The 18,967-nt window shown below is 44.1% G+C and overlaps 1 protein-coding gene across 2 annotated transcripts in view; it reads left to right on the top strand.

The window, feature by feature from the left end:
• Nucleotides 1-10,967, top strand: part of ANTXRL (ANTXR like) — a 55,250-nt gene extending 44,283 nt beyond the window's left edge. For both annotated transcript variants that reach the window (XM_035330007.1, XM_035330008.1), the window contains exon 18: nt 5,803-10,967. In XM_035330007.1, coding sequence (XP_035185898.1) covers nt 5,803-6,033 — 231 coding nt within the window. In that variant the 3' untranslated portion in view covers nt 6,034-10,967. The remainder of the gene's footprint in view (nt 1-5,802) is intronic.
• The last annotated feature ends 8,000 nt before the right edge of the window (nt 10,968-18,967 follow it).

Raw genomic sequence — 18,967 nt, 5'->3', positions numbered from 1 at the left:
GTTTTATGTGACAAACTGTTTCAGTGGCTCACTAATTTCTAGCCTGTATGCTGCAGGGTAATCAGTGCAATTCCCAGGAAATCTGTGAAGGTTTTAATGAACCATGACATGTTCAGCATGCAGTCAGCATGAAGCAGTGCAGTGCAAGGAAGCTTTTGGCAAAGGCTGCTTCACGTAGATCCTGGCTGCTGAAGAGCCAGCTGCTACTCCTGATACTTGCCCAGCAGACTTGAGTAGTGGCAGCTCTGTACCTTCTTGGTTAGGCTCTTTTTTTTTTTTTTTTTTTTTTTTTTTTTTTTTTAGTATAAATAACTATCTATAATCTGCCTCTCATTCATACATAGATCTAGTAGAACAGCTTTCTGTACTGTCACTGGTTTAGGATATTCAGTGTAGGTGTTTCTACTAAAAAGTCTTTATTCTTTTAATCACTGCCTTCTAATGTCTCCAAAATTAAACTTTTTTTTTCTTTTTTTTTTTTTTCCAGAAGTCATTGATCTTAAAAGTGTATACCCCATCAGTTTCTGGGTGTTTGGGTTAAAACCTTTACTTAGCTAAAGTGATTGTGACTCTTTGTAGATGATAGCACTTCAACTTACTTCTTTGCCTTATGGTTTGAAATTTTAGCATTCCTTCTATTTTTACTGTGCTTTCCTCTCCTGAGTTTTTAGCTAGCATAGAAACTTGAATCTATTCTGTTGAGTTTTAGAACTCCACTTTTGCAATGAGCTATTGATATTTAGGAAATGAAGCTAAATGCTAATGAAAAAGTCCTATTTTTTTTTTTTTTTACTTTCTTGGTCCCATATTTTGGACCACTATGTGAGGATCTCTAAACTTGCATTTTAGAGTGATTAAACTTTGAAGACATGTTTTATTTAATTCATTCTAAAACATAAAGGCAAGCATGATATTAATCCAAAATAAAGACTAAGAAATTTCAGTAAATATTTAATTGAAGCCAGTTCTTCCGCAGGCATATACCCCCTCAGCTAGTCAAAATTGTGGCACAGACTCCATAAGCAAAAATGAGGGTGAATGGAAACCCAAGTTAAGTTTATAATGGGAAGGATACCTTTTATTGAGTCAACTAATACAGCTAGAAAGAGGAAACAGCCTGACTTCATTGTGTACAAAAAAATCCATCATGCATAGATAAAAGTAGATTTGATTTTTTTTTTTTCTAAATATCAATGTGTTTATTGTAATGGACAGAGAAAAGTGGCAGTTAGTGGCAGATGGGCTGGATTTTTGAAATACTTTTTTTTTCTGAAATGCTCTTAGTATCATGGGTGAATAGACTTGCCCATAACACTGGATTACCTGGATCCTTTTAACAGAATTGTTCCTCTCTATTGAAACCTTGCTTAGTAGTAGCTAAAAATTTTGGGGGAACAAGCACTGGGGAGTGATATACTGAGCACTATGATGAAACTACTCCAGAAACAAGATGCAGTGGCTTTCAAGAGGTTCCTCCCTTCCTCCCCCCCAAACCACACACAAAAACACATCCTAGGTGGTCGAGGAGGCATTGCCTAGAAGTACAAAGTGCCTGAATTGCACATGTGATTGTTACACTGGGATAAAAGCTGGAGCTGGGACAAGGGCAGATCCCGCTGCTTCAGTATTTGTACTTTTTGAAAAGCCAATTTGGCAAGCAGTGTAACAAGAGCCTAACAAGTGGATGGACATATGGGGAGGCAAAATAATTGTGCATTAGGAAGACTGTGCAGATGTGACCTGAAGCAAGGGCGTAACTCCATATGGCGTGTTGTTGACCTTCAGTTGGTGCCTGAATGACAGTACGCGGTGCGGGTCGCAGCATCTGAGGGTTGCTGTCCTGGGAGTGGGGCTGAAACGAGACAAAACTGGATTTACGAAGATCATCTGCTTCATAGATGACAAAGCAGCTACCCACAGCTGTCGTGCCTGTGATCACCATCATATTACTGCACCTTGCAACTCAGACCCCTTCCCTAAAGTACTTGGTGTATACAATGCTCCTAGAAAAAAGATGCTTCTCCTTGTTTCTGTGCAAGGAGAGCAGAGGTACAGGATACCTTTGGAATAATGTCTTCTCATTTCTGTGGTTTAAGAGACTTCAAATGCATTTGAAGATGAAATTACTTAATCCTTTCAGACACAGAGTGTTAAAAAAGTTGTGGTTACTTTAAGAAAGAGTTTATTTGAGAAACAGTCACAATTTTTTTGAAGCTAATCCCAGAGGGGTGTGCCTGCTAGGCAGAGTTGCTGTGGCATTTTGTTTTTAGGAAAGTGTGATGAGTGCAGGGCTTAATTCTTCAACATGGAAATCCTCTGAAATATACCAGAGAAGTTCAAACTGGCTTATGATTAATTGTCACTTGTTCCTCCCTTTCCCTTTTGACTGTTAATCCTAACCCTAGCTAAAAGTTGGGCCTCAATTTATCAATGGCTGCTTGAAGTACTCAGAAAGATTTGCTCCAGTGTTCACCAAAAGTCTTTGATGTATGAGATTGTAGGGTAACACCGGTAATCTTTTGTGAGGAAGTGTCACAATACATACATCGATCATCCAAGCCTCTGTCTGTCAGACTCTCCCAACCCAACCGTATTTTTCATGACACAATGCGGCGCATGGCCTTTAAATTACCCATCTGTCTGACAAATCAGTGAGTGTGGCAGAAACTGGCAGCAGTTTGACGTCGCCTATCACTTTAACTGAAGTGAAAGTAATGCAAACAGATTTATGGGATCCCCTTTGATTATAGACTATGAATATATTTGGAACTGATGTCTGGGGGAAAGACAACAGAGAGGCGGGAAAGGCTTGTAGGCAAAAGCACTAGTGCTGGGTTTGCAGCTTTGCATTTGTTCTGGGAGATTGTTCTATTTTATCTTGTATTTTTTTTCTATTCCGTCTATGTTGCATCTCATCTGAATACCTTTTTTTTTTTTTTCTTTTTTTTTCTTTTTTTTTTTTTTCTCCTGAATTGATTATTTGGCTGTTTTAAATTCATAAACTGATAAATATCAAGGCTGAATTTCCTTAAATGTATTTGCAGTACAGCTGTTGAGTTTATCTGTAGCATTCATTGCCTAACAGTAAATACTGCTGAATTCCAAAGTGCGCTTTGAGTACAGCGGAGCACAGCAGAAGACAAATGACAATAGGAGGCTGACAAGGATGGTCACTCACAGCAGTGCTAGGAAGGACTTGAGTTCTGTGGCAGTAGAGCAAAGCACTGACTTGTGGTGTCTTTTGATCCAATGGTTTATCTTTGCAGAAGTTACCAAAACCTGGGCTTTTGCCCACTGAAGTCTCCTTGCATCTGTCCTCAGTACAGTGTTGCCTTGAGCCAGGTTCATAAGCAAAGTCTGCTGTAATAAGCCTCCTATTTTTAAAAAGAGGATTTTATCCTATTTATTGAGGCTGTTGTTTAAGTGTAGTTGTGAATTTGTGATGGTGAAAACTGAGACTGGGAGCTACTGAGTACATCTCATGTACAGGCAACAACACGTCCATTCAAATAACTCTTGGCTGCAGCTGATCTCTGGAAGCCCTGAGCCACCCAATCCAAGTAAGTGGTAGGGTGGTACCATTTGGGCGTTACTACATTTGTTCAATCATTTTCTAGGCGCTCTGGAACTTGCACAAGGTTCTCTTGATACATACCAGAAACAGCTCTGTTTGCCTTTCTTCAGAGAAGTCATAAACTAAAGCGATTCCCTTCTTATTAAAGGAGTATTTTCATGAACCAAAATACAGGTATTGCAAGTCACTTAACAAAACAGATAGTTGTGGTAAAGCTGTGATGGCTTCTGCCTGGATTCCAGCGGAAACCGTGATTCAGAGACTCAGCCAGTTCCCTAAACACCTTCAGCGTTTATTTCTGCCAAGTAGCACTGAACCAGCAGCGATCTGTCACTGGTATGGGATCTTGGATCCCCATTACCACAGCCATCTGTAGCTACAGGGATCACAGTCTACAGCTGTGTAGCCCTGAAGGAAGCTTTTATAAATCTGGAATCCTTCTCCTGATTTTTGTTTGAGAAATATTGGTATAACCTCGAGCTGAATTTGGTTTGTTGATTCTAGCATGTAACCTAAACCTCTCGCCAGCATCATGGCTTTGCAGGCCTTTCAAAGTGATGGAGGGAAAGGCGCCTTCAGAGACATGCTTTCTAAACAGCTTTTTTGCTTTTGCCCACCCAGTGTTTTTGCTGGAAAGAGAAAAACAGATAGCATTCCTCTCCATGCTAAACTGCAGAGGGTATTTGCGTTAGGATGATTACTGCATGAAACAAAACAGGCCTGCTGCACAAAGGAAAAAGTGCTGGCAAATGGAGTTCACCACCAAATGTGATGGGTACTTTCCTGCCCACGGTTATTTGTATGGAAAACAAGTCACAGTTGCAATGAGCAAAAGCAGCCTGTGTGTGCTTTTTGATAAGAGCATAGGAGCTGTGAATGACCCCGTTCTGTATGTGAAGTGTTCATGAAGTGCTCCTATGGTAAAATTCAGGGGCTGAGACTGGTGGGATTAGTCACTTCACCAGGCATTTGAAGGCTCCTTTAAATGGGCAGCTGGCAGTGCCACTCATGCATTTTTGGTCTTTACCTCCAGCCTTCGTATGTGGTGATGAAAGGCCCTTCTGGCTGGCTTCCAGGTGCAGGCTGCTGCTGAGGTTGCAGCAGTTGGGTTGTTGCCAAAGTGTCTCCTCCCACCTCTCCAGGTGAGGAGATGGGTACAGAGATGCCAAGAATTGTAACGCTGCACTCAAGTTTGTGTCTGCAGGATTTCATGAGGCTTTCACAGCAATAGTGGGCTCCTTTGTAACAGAACATGGTGGCCAATGGGAGAAGCAAGTAAAGCAGACAGCAGAGGTCCTCGTTCCTGAATGAGATCATCATGTAGACTTTGAAATGCCCAAGAAAGGCTAGGTGGTCTTCAGAGTCTGTATTTCTTCCTGTCTGGAATTTGGTTAGTGCGAACCTGTGTAGAGCTTTGTTTTGGTTTAAGGAAACCCTGGTGTAGTTGTGTGTGGCCCATAGTTGTGACTAAGATATCCTCAGCATTTGCTGTTGTTTTTGTTGTTGTTGTTTTCTTTTCCCAAACTTCATATACTCCTGTTCCAAGATCTCCATCCACAATTCTCCATCAGGTCCTGCCTGTCTGTACCCCACATCCATGCTGAAAACACACCCACTGGAGCTTCTTCTGTGTAAGTTCCACACCTTATAGGCTTTTTGTGGGGGTGACAGAGAAGCCCCAGCTACATTTGAAGCACAGAAGACAGACTTACTATCCCAGCATAGTGTTGGAAGCATGGACACCAGCTAGGCTAGCATCACTGTGAAAAGGAAAGCTACAGGTGTTGTCTTTTCTAACATTGTTTGTCTGGTATAATCTCGTTTTGCCCAATGAGTTTTTTTTTCCAGCACAGCTGTGTCAGTAATGGATCTCACCAAGGCAGACAGGACTTTGTGGTGGATCTGTGGCTTTAGCCAGGTTCTGCATGGCTCTCATAGCAAAGAAGAGGGTGCATGTAAACAAAGTCACGCTGGGCTTCCTTTTGAGTTAAACCAGTCCTAGGCTATTCTCCATAGGCAGGAGCTCTGAAACCCAGGGAAAGCATCGGTCTCTAGTACTGACCTTTAGTACAGCCTAGTCTCAATGTCATGTCTAGGATCCAGTGAATGATGTTGGATGAAGACCTCTAAGTGCAGCCTGGCCGCTCTGCTTACAGCCCTTTTGGTTAGTTGCTGATGAGTTAAAACACATGCTTTTTATGAATAATGAATTTTTCTTTTACCTCCAGGGAAGATGCATGAACTTCACTCGGGTGAAATCAGATGGGACCTCTGCCCCTTACAGCCCACCGCCAAAGCTGCCACGACGTGACGATGTTCCTCTCAACTACGCTCCAAGGAGCCCTTCTCCTCCCGTGTCTCTGCAGCCCCCTTCCAGGCAGCCACCTCCCGGACCACCCCCATCCCGAGCCCCTCCTGGACCTCCTCCTTCACGGCCACCTCCTCAGCCCATGGCTTAGTACGGCAAAATCCTAATCGACAAAATATGTCTCTTTGCTGAATGCGGCATATTTATTGAGTATTGGTTTACAGTTAAAGATATCAGATTTTGTTGCTGGTCAGCAAAAAAAAAAAAAAAAAAAAAAAAAGAAAAAAATTGCCAAGTGTCAATTTTAGTGTATGAATATATTTATACCACACGTGCTGAGTAAACATTCAGTGGATAGATTCAGAGCTATGGGGTACAGAAACAAACCAAAACGATCATCTAGATACAGTAGCAGCTTTTATATGTATACATTTGAAGATCTATTAACACATGACATTTGTCTGACTTGGTATGTCGGATCATATGTTAATAACTTTAGCTGGATACACGTGCATCTGTTTTGATAGCTGCCACCTGCAAGTTGGTTAAACATAGTTCACTGAAGAATTTGCTTTTTGTTTCCCAAACAGTACTGCATCCAGATGTTAAAATGGAACAATGATTGCAAAGATAATTTCTGCCTTTAGTTCTGCAGGTGGAATTTCCATGAAAATTTTTATAAGGAGGCTATTACAATAATAAGATAAGACTATGTGCCAGTAATCTCACATATAAGAGGGGTGTCTTTCTCTGGAAAAATAAGTTTTGAGCCTGCCCTTTCTAGGTATGTTTAGATTTGGTTGCATGAGATAGTCACTGAAGGGCAGATTTTGGTTCCAGAAGTCCAAACCCTGAGCAAGACCTGGGTTCAGCTTCATCCAAGTTCAGAGGAATTTTGAGAAGTGTTTTGGATAGGTGTTTTGTTTTCATTTACAGAAAACACACTCCAAAATGGAACAAAAAGGTGTAATTTGAGCATGAATGCTACCGTATGCAAACGGTATGTCATATACATCAGGAGGGACTGATTCCATTGCTGATTAATCACTAAAAAATTTCCTTCCAGGCTTACTGCCAAGCAGAACTGGATCCTCTTGTGATTCAGACATAAATAAATCCCTCTATAAGTAGCTTTCTTTAGATGGCCCAGATCCCAATAGCATGTAGCCTTGCAGTCTACCTGTGGCTGCAAGAGGCACAGTGTGGTGTGTCGGTGCTAGCTTTTTCCCCTCTCTTCTATAATGTTTGACAGGAGGATTTCCCAAGCGTTGACTGCTTGCCCTCAATTCTACGTGTCATCAGAAAAGTGATGGGTCACCTACACAGAGGTGGGAGTTTGACGCGGGACTGTGGGACAGCCCATGCCTAGTGTGCGCTGTGGCATCTGTGTGGGTTGTGCCCAGATCATTCCCTAGTAATCAAAGTAACACCTGAGCTTGCTTTTCTCCACCAGTACCTATCATATAGTATTGGAGAGGGTGTCTGCGGGGTGTCACTCGTTATCTTAGTCATTAGCTGTGTAGTTAGGATATTTGTAGAAATAATGTGTATGTTGCATTATGGCTCAGCAAATACCTATCTCTCCATCTGTGTGTAGGTGTGGGTGTGTAGCACGTCACATGAGTTATTGGCATATAGATCCAAGATAAAACATTAACCGTATCATGTAACTATTCCATATTTAAGGGCCTCTTTGTGCAGTTTTTACAGGCATTTAAGGTTGCACTGGTGCAAATAGGAATCAGGCTTACTATTTCCAGTGGAAGTCCCACGTGCAGAACACCATACCAAGCTCTCATCGGTCTGTGCCGATCACTGTGACATGCCGTGTGTATGCAGCTGAGGCTGTCAAAGTTAAACTCAGAAGAACCACAGAGCCTCTCTTCTCCTCTTGCACTGCTCTGCTCTCTTGAGTTATGCTCTTACCTCATGTATATTGGTGCAGGTAGTGGAATCACACTCGTGGGTGCCAGCTGGCCTTGGAACTGTTCCTAATTTAGGCCTGACCCAGCAAAGCACTTCTGCATGCATTAGTAAGTCCTGCAGGTCAAGAGGAACATCCTTATGCCCAAGTATTTTGCTGACCTGTGACTTCATGGTCAGAAAGGAGAACTGGGATGTACTCAATGCTCTCCTCATGTTTTTAGTCACTTGAAGAGGGCCTGCGTAATTTTATCTCTAAGAATGGATTTCTGTTTGGAGGAGAAGTGTGTGTGTGTATGTATGTGTCTGTGTGTGTGGGAAGTGTGTAGGTTTTTAATACGTGGTTTCTCTTCCTTTACTAAAAGTAGATCAGAGAGCGGCACTCCTATGAATGGAAAGGCCTTTTGTAGCCAGTGCAACAGTTATCACTTACTTATCTCCGTTTCTTTCAGTTGACAGGTGAATCTAAAATGTGTCCAATATTCTACTGCAGTTCTGGTGAAGCTTCACTTTTGACACCAGTGGAAGCAACTGGATGACTCCAGTGAGAGGGTGGGAACCTGGATATGGGGGAAGGTGCTTTACAAGCAGAGATCATTGGTTGATGTTATTTTTGTCCCATGGAAGCCTTTGTGAAGTAAACTTGCTGGACCTAAGATGTGCTGTAATGTGTACATACAGTTGAACCTAAAAGCATCTCACATTAGCCACAAATGTGGTTTCGATGGACAATTAGCCACAAATGCTAATCAAGAATTGAAATGGCAGAGGGTAATTAAAAATAATAATAAATTCCCCCTGTCAGGGCAAATCACAGCCTTTGAGGGTTATCTGCTTGTGGGATTGGAGCAGACCACTGCTCTCTAGATGCCAAGTCTCTTATCAACAGGTGATGATGGGATTGTAATAATGGTGAATCTCACAAATTATGTGATACTGAAAGGGAAAATTCGCTTACTGATTTAGTATCTGCTAATCAAGTTGAACTAATGGGTCAGGAGTAAATCCTGTAAGACAAATTCTTTATTCTCTTGCTCCTGTAATAGATCTTGAAGAGGGATCAGAGTTGTTGCAGACTTGCACTGATGTTAATGTAGAATTTAACTGGCTTTCAGTGAGAACAGGGGTGTTGGCTTACGGAGGACTCTCCACGATCAAACTTGCAACATGCCTGTCACTTGTAGTTCTGGAAAATATTCTCCTTTGCTACAAATAGGCAGTCTTGCAGATATAAATTACTTATAATTTCTGCATAATGTGCAAGCGCAGCAAGAATAGGAGTGATTTGGTGATTCCAGGTGATCAGATCTGTGTGTGATAAAGCAGAAAGCACCATGAAATTGAAAATTAGCTTTAGCATAAATGGAGTTCCCAGCATCTTCACTATATAAAATTTAAGTGTGTGGTGAACAACTCAAAGTTTCTGGTGCCCCCCATCAGCTTCTATGATGGCAGCACTGCAGGTTTAGATGATAGTTTGCTGGTAATGTGGGAAGAAGAGAAAGTGAATCTGTCTGAATTACCTTGAAATGTAAATATACCACACTGGCTACAGTAAGGCCTTTTGGCTTTGTAGAAACGTGCCCATTTGCAATGATCTCAGGCACTATAACAATGCAGTAAGAGAAAACGGTTGCTATTTCAGATTTTCGAGCATGATCCTTACCTGGTGTATGGTCCTTACCTATGTAAATTAACATAGGCCAACTGAAGTCAAGGCAGTAATACTGTTGTCTATCAGCTGAGAGCTGGCTCAAAATAAGAGAAGGAACAAAATCCTTCTAACTGGCTTGAGATTTAACTATGTTTTGATATGCATGTATATCAGTTGTGATTACAGTACTTACACTGCTAAGAAATGTTCTCATGTGGGATGATTCCCCTGTATTTTCCAGCTCATAGCATCATTTGAAACTTAATGAAAAGTGAGTATCTAATGCTTACCCTCATCCAAGAGAAAAATGTGGATTTGAGGGACCTCTGGCTCACACTTAGCACAGATGTGAAGTGACACAAGGTGCAAAGCAGTGGGGAGGGAAACCCCAAGTGTTTAAAGCTGATACAGAACCACACTGATCAAAGCATATTTATGGCCATCTTTTAACCTCAGTGCATGCATTGCCATCTGTGGGAGTAGCCTGCAGAGCAGACAGTCCTAAATGTAAAAAGGAAAAAGAAAAGAAAATAATCTGCTCCTCATCTGAATGAGTGAGCATAACAATGAATGATATTTGATGAACTGTACCAGTTCAAATGCATGTGCACCTGGTGCTCCTAATGCTTTTTACTCCTGTTGGTCTTTAGACAACGTGATCAATAATATGCTTTCTCTTTAATCGTTTGCTGGTTTTTATTGTTGTTATTTTGTCTTTTTTTTTAAAAAAAAAACATTTCACTGAAAAAAAAACAGCCCTACTTCTGTAAATATAGTTTAATTTGGAAGAGACAGCACACTTCTGGATGTTACTGCTGGACAGTTATTTATTAAAAGGGGCTTAAGGTAAATAAATACAGGTGGCTCAGGATACATGCATGCAAGTGTGATAATGCAGTATAGCATTTTCAGTTCTCGGTAGCTTCGGGAAAGGGGAATTTTAGGGTCATCCTAGTATGTTTAGAAGTTTGTTACTGATCTGATAGTTTTGATACTGCAATAGATTCCTAACATTTAACACTGCTTGAAGAGATGTGTAGGTTATGATAGATTTTTCATTTTGGGGGGAGGGGATAGTGAAGGAGAAAGGTTTTTGTTTTTAAGGGAAAAACAATGTACTGTACTAAACTCTTTTTAAAAAAAAATAAAAAAAAAAAATAAAAAGTGTATTTTCAGAAACAGTGGGGATGGGGGCTGACAGACAGCCAGGGAACAGAGATGAGGGACATCGAAACCAGTTGGATTTTTGATGGACAAAGAAGTTTTAAATGGGGGTGTGGGGGTTGTTATTGATACATGTGGTACCAATTTCTGTAACTGACATGCTGCTTCCATGTTATAATCATGTAACCTTTATGCATTTTATGCGCCTGCTCCATTTTTCTGAGAAAACCTCGCAAATGTAATGCCTGCATGCAAATGTGGGAGATGTAGCCAACGTCTTGTAATCCAACATAATGTAGTCTTAATGGATTCAAAATCAACAATAAAAGTGCTTACTGGTTAAACACTACAGTGAATTTCATTGTAAGGGTCATCTTAAGAAGGGATAAGCTTGTCTGTACTTGGGTTTCTAATCAGCTCAACCCTCTAACAGTCAGGAGGAGAATGTGGGGTTGGACTGTCAGAATTCCCATCCCAACTTGCTGTTTAGTCATTATGTGACTAGGGACAAGGGTACGTTCAGTGCTTCAGTTTCCTGAGAACTGAAATCCTTGTCTCATTTACTTGTTTTAAGCCCTTTTTGTTCTCAGGTAGGGTAGAAATTATGAGTAACTTCCACTGAAGTTGGTACTTGAACATTGATTGACACAGGGAGTAGGATGTGAGCTTATTGCTGGTATCTAAAGAGAAGTCTAGTGCATAGAAACACGAACATAAAGCCAAGCAAAACAAAATGCTAGAGCCCAAGTCTTTGGCAAACAGCAAATTCTATAGCAAATCCTACACGTATGAAAACACTGGAGACACAGTGTTGGTTTTTATCTGTACTTGAGCACAACTACTGATTCCTAGAAGCCTTGCCTGAAGAACACAGGACTTGATCCTAAACTCCATTCTCATTCAGTGTCTCTGAAGCTATTTTTTTTCTTCCCTCCCTGCTGCTAAGGCTTCCTCTGTATCTCTCTAAGCTCCATTGAGGATTTTGAGGGTGTGGGGCTGGGGGAAATATGAGCCAGGCAAGGAGGTCAGCAGGGGTAAGCCACAAAAATCTCTAACCTAAGTAGGCTGCAATTATGGGAAACCAAGGATGCTGCAAAGCTGCTGAGCTGTGCTATGCACATAGTTTGCACAGCATGGCAGCCACAGTCTTGTGTGCAATGGGAAACAAAGTTGGACCTTGCACACATGCAGCCCCCTGAGCCCATGCCATCACTACCTGGGATACACAACATGACAGGGTCACGCCAAGGACATCTGTGACTTCATTCTCTGCTGGAGTTGGGCAAAGGCTTCTCTACATCCATTGTTAGCAGAGATTGTGAGTGGGGGGGTAATTGTGCTCTGTCTCTGCCATCCTTCTGTGAAAGCAGTGTGTCTGGCAGCCAGCTGGGTACAAGATGCTCTCTGGGCCAGGCTGGGCTCTTATTCCTATCCTTACCAAGGAGTTGTAGTGGGAAGGGTCAGTTAAGCCCAGCTTCATAGTGCAGTAGAGCCTCATCTGGAAAAACTCTGGGCACTGATTTCTAGGGGCCTGATCGCTGCATGAAGCCATTGTGACAAAGCTGGGGGCAGCTGCACAGTGACTGAGCCAGGTGCCCCCACCCCTATGGGAGCTGAAATCCTTTGCCTAGAGCTGTGCACCTCCTCATGGCATCAGGGTATCTGACAAAGACCAGCTTGCCCTCACTCTGCTCCCCAGGCTGACAGAATGGTTTCGTGGCCTTCACTCTTTTTTGTTCTTCCATCTGGTTCTTACGGGAAAAGCAGGCTAGGGCTCTCAAAAGAGATCACACAAACAAAAGCTGGAGCCGAGGCTCTGGGCATTTTTGTTCTGCATTAACAAAAACCCAACACTGGCTGCAGCTGTGGCTGGTTAGGTTTCTGCATGCCTGAGACAACAGAATTCAGATTTGACCTGAACTTCTCCGCAGTCTGGGCTAAGTCTAAGGCTTTGGTTACAGGCTTGTCTATAAATAGTCTCTAATGCTGATTTAGCACCTTTCATCAAACATACTTCACAGTCTCAGGAGTGGCATTTACATGTGAACATACACCAACATGTGGCTGTGTGGAAGTCAGCAGCAAGAATTTTACTGGCTTCAGCATCAGAGCCAGTAACTGAAAAATACACATTCTCCCCATGCTCCCATTCCTAAAGAAACCACAGGCAGAGTATGTTGCCCATATTGAAAATTTTCTGATCTTTATGAATGTGCTTTGGCCTTGGGGTAAGGACTTATCCCAAGCTTCATCGGTTTCTGCAGCTAAGTTGCTCCCTTCCTTCACACTGAGGAACCCCATCTCACTGCAAGTCAGGGTATGCTGGAAGTCTCCTAGCCAAGTACTACTCTGATTTCTGACAACAGCTCATGAGAACCAGTGAGACCCCAAAGATGAAACGAAAGAGCTACAAGCCCTGAAAGAAAGGGAACAATGTGGCATCCTGCTGCAAGATTTTGCCTGTCACATTGATTGAAAAATGTTTCCTGTTAAACTTTCCAAGATGCAGCATCGGCATGCATGCATAAATACTTCATTAAAGGTGTTTATATAAATCTATCTGTGTCTTTTTCACCAAGTTCAACAAAGTGAGCTTTTCTCATGCCAGTGTGTCATTGCCATGTAGCAGCTGAGTTGCCCTTTGTCCATGCTAGTGTTCTCCCATGTCCTGCTGAACCTCAGGGACATGATTCTTGGGAGCAGACTTGCAGAAATATCCTAGGTCTCATGACCCAGACACACAGCACTGGAGTGTACACTTTTCCCTCTGAGGGCAAAGGGGTTTGGATTTATTGCCTGAGTTTTCACAGAGGGCACAGATGAACACAGAATTCAAGACGTCCACTTGTAATAAACACACATGCATTTGACAGGCTACTAAATAAAGCTACCCTTTCCTTAGAGATCACGGCTCGTGCACTGTTCAGGTAAAATATTAAGCACACTAAAGTGTTTTCTATTCTCCATTATTTCAGTACAGAAGAAGATGCTCTGAGCTGAAAACAAGATTCCTCTACGTCATCGAAGGCATATTGGGCTAGCCAAAACCAATGGGAAAATGTGAGCATCTGTTGCACCTCAGCCTCCTCAAACACACGTGTGACTGCCTTGTGCCTCTGTTTCCCTGTATATGAGGAGTACCTTATGCAGAAGTGAACCTGACCAGAGATATGAGTTAGTGTTGGTCAGCTTTAGAGGTCTTTTCTATTCTTTACTGAATTTCTGCTCCACCTGTTGGGCCTGCTGCCAGTTGGGAAATGCTGCAATGTCCTCAGCAGAAAGATGCCTTCAGAACATAATTAATAAACCTTGAAAGCCATTGCCATCATGATGGTAGACTTGGGTCTACTACGGGTCATCAGGTGCCACCATCTCCAGCCCATGTATGAGATATTGTGAATGACAGCCCATCCACCAGGACAGCCACAGAGTCAGGTCTGTCTCCTCCTGAGCTAGCAGGTGTCTTGCAGCACTCATCCTCTTCTAGGGAATAAGTGGGTGGGGAGAACTGACAGCTCCCTGCAGGCTCTGGAGCTTCTCAGCCTTCTGTTTTTGCCAACTCTAATGGTTTATGCATTGCTGAAGTGACCCACAGGTTAAAATAGCAAATAGCTCATATTCCTCCCTAGCATGCACAGGAGCAAAGGAACACATCTTCCTCTAACCCATCTGGACCCAGCATCACCACAGGAAGAACAGGCAGAATGTTTCCTGGGTGGCCTCAGACAGTGCCTCTGGCAGGGTCTCCTGGAAGTTGTATCTGAAGGGTAGGTTTCCTACATCATCCAGGAATCCTGTCCTTCTCTTTTTCCTGAGCTGTGTATGTGTGGGGGTTGTCTGCTCCCCAACAGCCTGATCTGCAGCCTGCTGGTGCCAAGGGTGGCTCTGAGGAGATGACTGAGCACCCTTGGGTTCACCAGCTATGCAGAGTCATCCAGAATTCAGCAGCTGCCTGCTTTCCTCTCTGGGTCTCTTAGCAGCTCCCACCTTAGCATGGCAATGCTCTGGGACAGGCTCCCTGCACTGGCCATACACACGACTCACATCTGGGATGCCAGGGTTTTGGTTGGTTGTGAACAGCCCCAGTTCAACAGCAGGAAACAAGTGCAAAAATAGCCTGTCAGTGTGCTCGCAGCCAAGCCAAGTGTGTGACGTCTCTCTGACAGGATCTGGCCCCGGCAGCCCCTTTCCCAACTATATCTTGGAGAGCTGCACGGGGCGGACAATTTGCAGGGAAGCACCTGCCCCCTGCAAGATTGCTGCTGCCCAGGCAGTGCACTGAGGGCAAATGTCAGCCCCAGGAGCCTGTTCGTTCATTGTAGGCAGCCTGTGGACCCCAGGATTCTCTGTTGCCACTCGTCTTTCCGGACAACGAAGAGGGAGGTGGTTGAAGCTGCCCTGGAGGCAATGCTCTGAGCAGAACCCTACCAAACCGCAGGGTGGAGAAAGGGCTGCTACTATCCCCAGTTTGCTGTACCTATGCCACCACAGCTTGGCATCCCCCCGAGCCCCACCGAGGCCTCTGGCTGCCCCCACACCTCCCCTGCCCCTCTGCAGAGGGAGAGCCCCCCAGGGCCTCCTCCTGCCCCCGAGGGGCCGGTCCCCCTTCTCCTCCTCGCCCACCTGCGGTAGACCCCGGCCGGGCTGCCGCTGGAGGGCAGGGCTGGACAGCCGATGGCCTGCGGTGGAGCAGCCTGCCAGGAGCTCCCAGAGCAGTGCAGGACGTCAGCGTGTTTTTTTTTTTTTTTTTTTTTTTTTTTTTTTTTATGTATTTTAAGCTAAGTTTTCTCTGGAACCCCTGGTTAAACCAGCAGTTCCAGCTCCTGTACCACCCACAAAGTGACGGTGCTCTCCGTGCCTGACCTGCCAAGGAGCAGCAGCTCCCTGCCTGTAAAACCCACGGCCACCCTACTGCCAGCCGCTGGCCCTCTTCACCCTCACCACCGACCAGCATTGGCCTTGAGCTGTCCCCAGTTGCCACGAGCGTGAGGCCCATGCCACGCGCTGGGATGGGGTTTGCGTGGGCAGCAAGCAGGGAGCAGCCTGGTGCTGGAAGTATGTGCTTCCTGCGGTAAGTCAGGTCACACACACAGCATGGGAGAGCTGCCTTTTGACAGCGACATAAACTGGAAATGAGCGTTGTAAAAGTCTCCTGGGATAAGAGTTTTCATTTGTTTCCTGGTTACCATCAACTTGTAATGCAATGCCGGACTTCTGCTGCTTATATAGGAATTGCCTAAGACTCTGCTGAGATTCACAAAGGCTCTGACCAGAACGAGACATGACTGACCCAACAAAAGCAATCCTCAAGACACCACACAGCTTTGGCAGCAATGTGGTGCTTTCCCTAGTACCCAGCATAGAAGAAGATGACTGTCTAAGCCTGTCAGCTAACAGCATCTACTGTTATGCATCTTGCACCAAAGTAGATCGCTGCAATAGAAAAGGTCTCATGGCTAAGAGTTCCACTGAGGTGCAGTTCTTGGACCTGGAACTGTTCAGCATTTCTGGGGTGTTCAATAGCAGGACTGCAGCTAGGTAATTGCAGCCTGGTAGTGCCACTGCTCAGTGCTGTTTCTACTGTAGGCTGAAGAAAACTTGGGGCAAACCTTGGTGCTGCCATCTTTCCTCCCTCCAGCGCTCGCAGACCCCTGCCACTACTGGTACCTCCTCAGCTCCTTCCTGAGTCCTTGTCATGGTTAGATCATCTTTCCTGGCTCTTTCCTTTGCCTTCCTCAGTGCTGCTCCTTTCTCAGCCACGCTTCTGCTCTTTGCAGCTTCCATGCAGAGCCAAGTTGGTAATGCAGCAGCACAGTGTTTTCTGCAGTGCACTTTTCATACAGGCATATTCACGGGTGAGCTGTGACCTGGTTGCTCTATCACTGCCAAAGAGAGACAAATCAACCCTGAAATGTGTGCTCAATAAAATCCTCCAGGCAGAAGAGCCCTGACCATCAGTCTGCTTCTGTTCTTGCATCTAACTGAGCTGGTTCATGAGCTGATGATGATTCAGTGTCTGAAACATCCAGCCCTCATTTATCATTTTTGTGACAAAAATTAGTGCTGAAAATAACTCACAGTTTGGGGCACAAGGTAGTCTGTTGAGGCACAGATGATACTTCCTACCATTCCATGACTGAGATGCTGTGGCACTGTGAGTCTGGCTCTTGGGAGAACTTATTTTGATTTCTTGATCTCTCCGTGATCCTAAATACATCCTCTCTGGTCTGATCTCCATGGCCTCTAATTATCTCAGTATTATAGAGGGGCTGGTCTCATTCCACACTAAGGATGAACCACCTATATTTGGCAGAGCTCTCTAAGGAAACAATAGAACATTTGGAAGATTTTCCAACCAGCACAGCTAGACCACAGCCCTCAGTTTAAGGAGAGCTGGCTGTTTTAGCAGCACTGCTGCTATTTTAGTGCCTTTAATACAAAAGTCATTTCTATTATAAACTTACTTGCCCTGTTTTCAGTTCTTGTTACTATAAAAACATTTTGTGAAATATGTTGGTTTCCCTTAGAAAGCAACAGCCTTTGTGTAATCTCACAGTAAATTAAGAAAACAAACAATCCCCACCTCACACACATTTCTAGTTGTGTGTTCTTCATTGCGTCCCAGAAACTGGCATCTGGGTGAGAGGGCAGATGTATCGTGAGATCTGGTTCAGTGACCTGTCTATACCTTGAATGACAAATTCAGACAGGCAGAACCATTTATCAAAGTCTTGCTTCCTCATTTACTTGTGTTCATGTAAAAGGTTCCCAGTAGTCTGCTTAGGTAGTGAAGATTACAGGTGCTTGAGTAGAGACTGAACACCACTTCTCTGGGAAAGGAAAGTGGTACTTTATGTCTTCTTGCTTCTGTTTTAGTTTGTCAAGATTGTGAGACACAAATGCCTGTGCTGTCTCCACCAAGACACCTGAATGTACACAAACAGAGGTCTGGATACCAATCACAATGTCACCAGTGTAACTGGCATCATGGACATGCTGACTTCAGCAGTGTCAAAATTCTGCCACAGTGGGAGGGCGACCAAAGTTAACCAAGGTGCAATAGGTCTGGCTCAGCACTCATAGCATTCACTGGCAGAGCTCCCACTGGTTTTACAGGTGACACAGTAAAATAGAAAAACAAGTGCACATGATAGAATAGTTTTTTTAGTGTATCAGTCTATGCCTGTTTCTTCTGTCATGATAATATAGTGCCCTAATTAGCAGTAGAACTATAATAATTCCATTAGAACTAACAGAACAGCCTGTTTGCTCATAGGCTCTCTGCTTCTATAAACTCAACAGGGGCATGTTCTGAAGTGTACTGGCTTTGGGCCCTTCATACTATGGCATAGGCACAGTACTGCCTGCAGTACTGCAGTATTCAGAGACTGTGCCACCAAGCAATTGCAAGCCAAGCTAATAGCCTAGCTCACCCACTAGCCTCTCATGGAGTCTGCTCCAGGATGCTGTCTTCAGTATTGCCAGCTGGAATAGGGCCGCTTCAAAGCTGAAGGAAAATCTAGCTATAGAGGAGGATGTGAAAAAGTAGGATTATGTATAATTTTACCAACAAATCAGAAGTGACACTGTGTTCTCTTGTTTTCAAATTTAACCTCCCTTAACATAGATCACTCCAATTACTCCACAATGCTTGAACTCTGTGGTTCTTGAGCCATCCAGACACAGCTGCTACTGATGGGAAAGCACCACACGATCAGCATCAGGGTGAGCCTGATGTGGGGCTGCTGGCTCAATCCCGGCTGCAGAGTGAAGCAAGACAGTAGGGGCACGACAGGTGGCATCGAGGGGTCACCCTTAGGCAGCTCTGTGTACATCCTTCTCCATTGCAGGGCTAATTCAGACAGCAGGACTGTCTTTAATTGTGTACGGGCATCTGTACTTGTTCCATCAAGGAGTATACAAAAAATAATCCCTGTAGAGGTGGCTGGGGACGTGCACAAAATATTTCACACACAAGCACCCAGTGCTTCCTGAATGCTGCCTCACACCCACTGCTGGCGTTTGAACTCCTGGCATCTGTCATGTCCCCATCAGACCCAAATGAGCTGCCCTTGCCCATTTTGATTCAGAGGACACTTTCTTTGTTGGCCTTTGGGGTTAAACAAGAGCAGCAGTTGCCTGTTTTGTGTGGGGAATGGTTGTTAGGGCAACTGGGAAGAATTCCTTGGCTCCAGCACTAGCACAAGAAAGGAATGAGCAGAAAAATGCTCAGCCAGAGTCAGAGCAGAGCCAGAGCAAGCCAAGGGGACGTGTTCTGCTCTTGTTTGTGTTTGTGCCTCACCCTGGCTGTCCCACCGGTAGCGAAGGGGCCCTGTGTGGCAAA

This window comes from Oxyura jamaicensis, chromosome 6 (genome assembly GCF_011077185.1).
Source record: "Oxyura jamaicensis isolate SHBP4307 breed ruddy duck chromosome 6, BPBGC_Ojam_1.0, whole genome shotgun sequence".
Lineage (NCBI taxonomy): Eukaryota > Metazoa > Chordata > Aves > Anseriformes > Anatidae > Oxyura > Oxyura jamaicensis.
The sequence above is the reverse complement of the archived record's forward strand: the minus strand, read 5'-3'. Positions and strand labels throughout refer to the sequence as shown.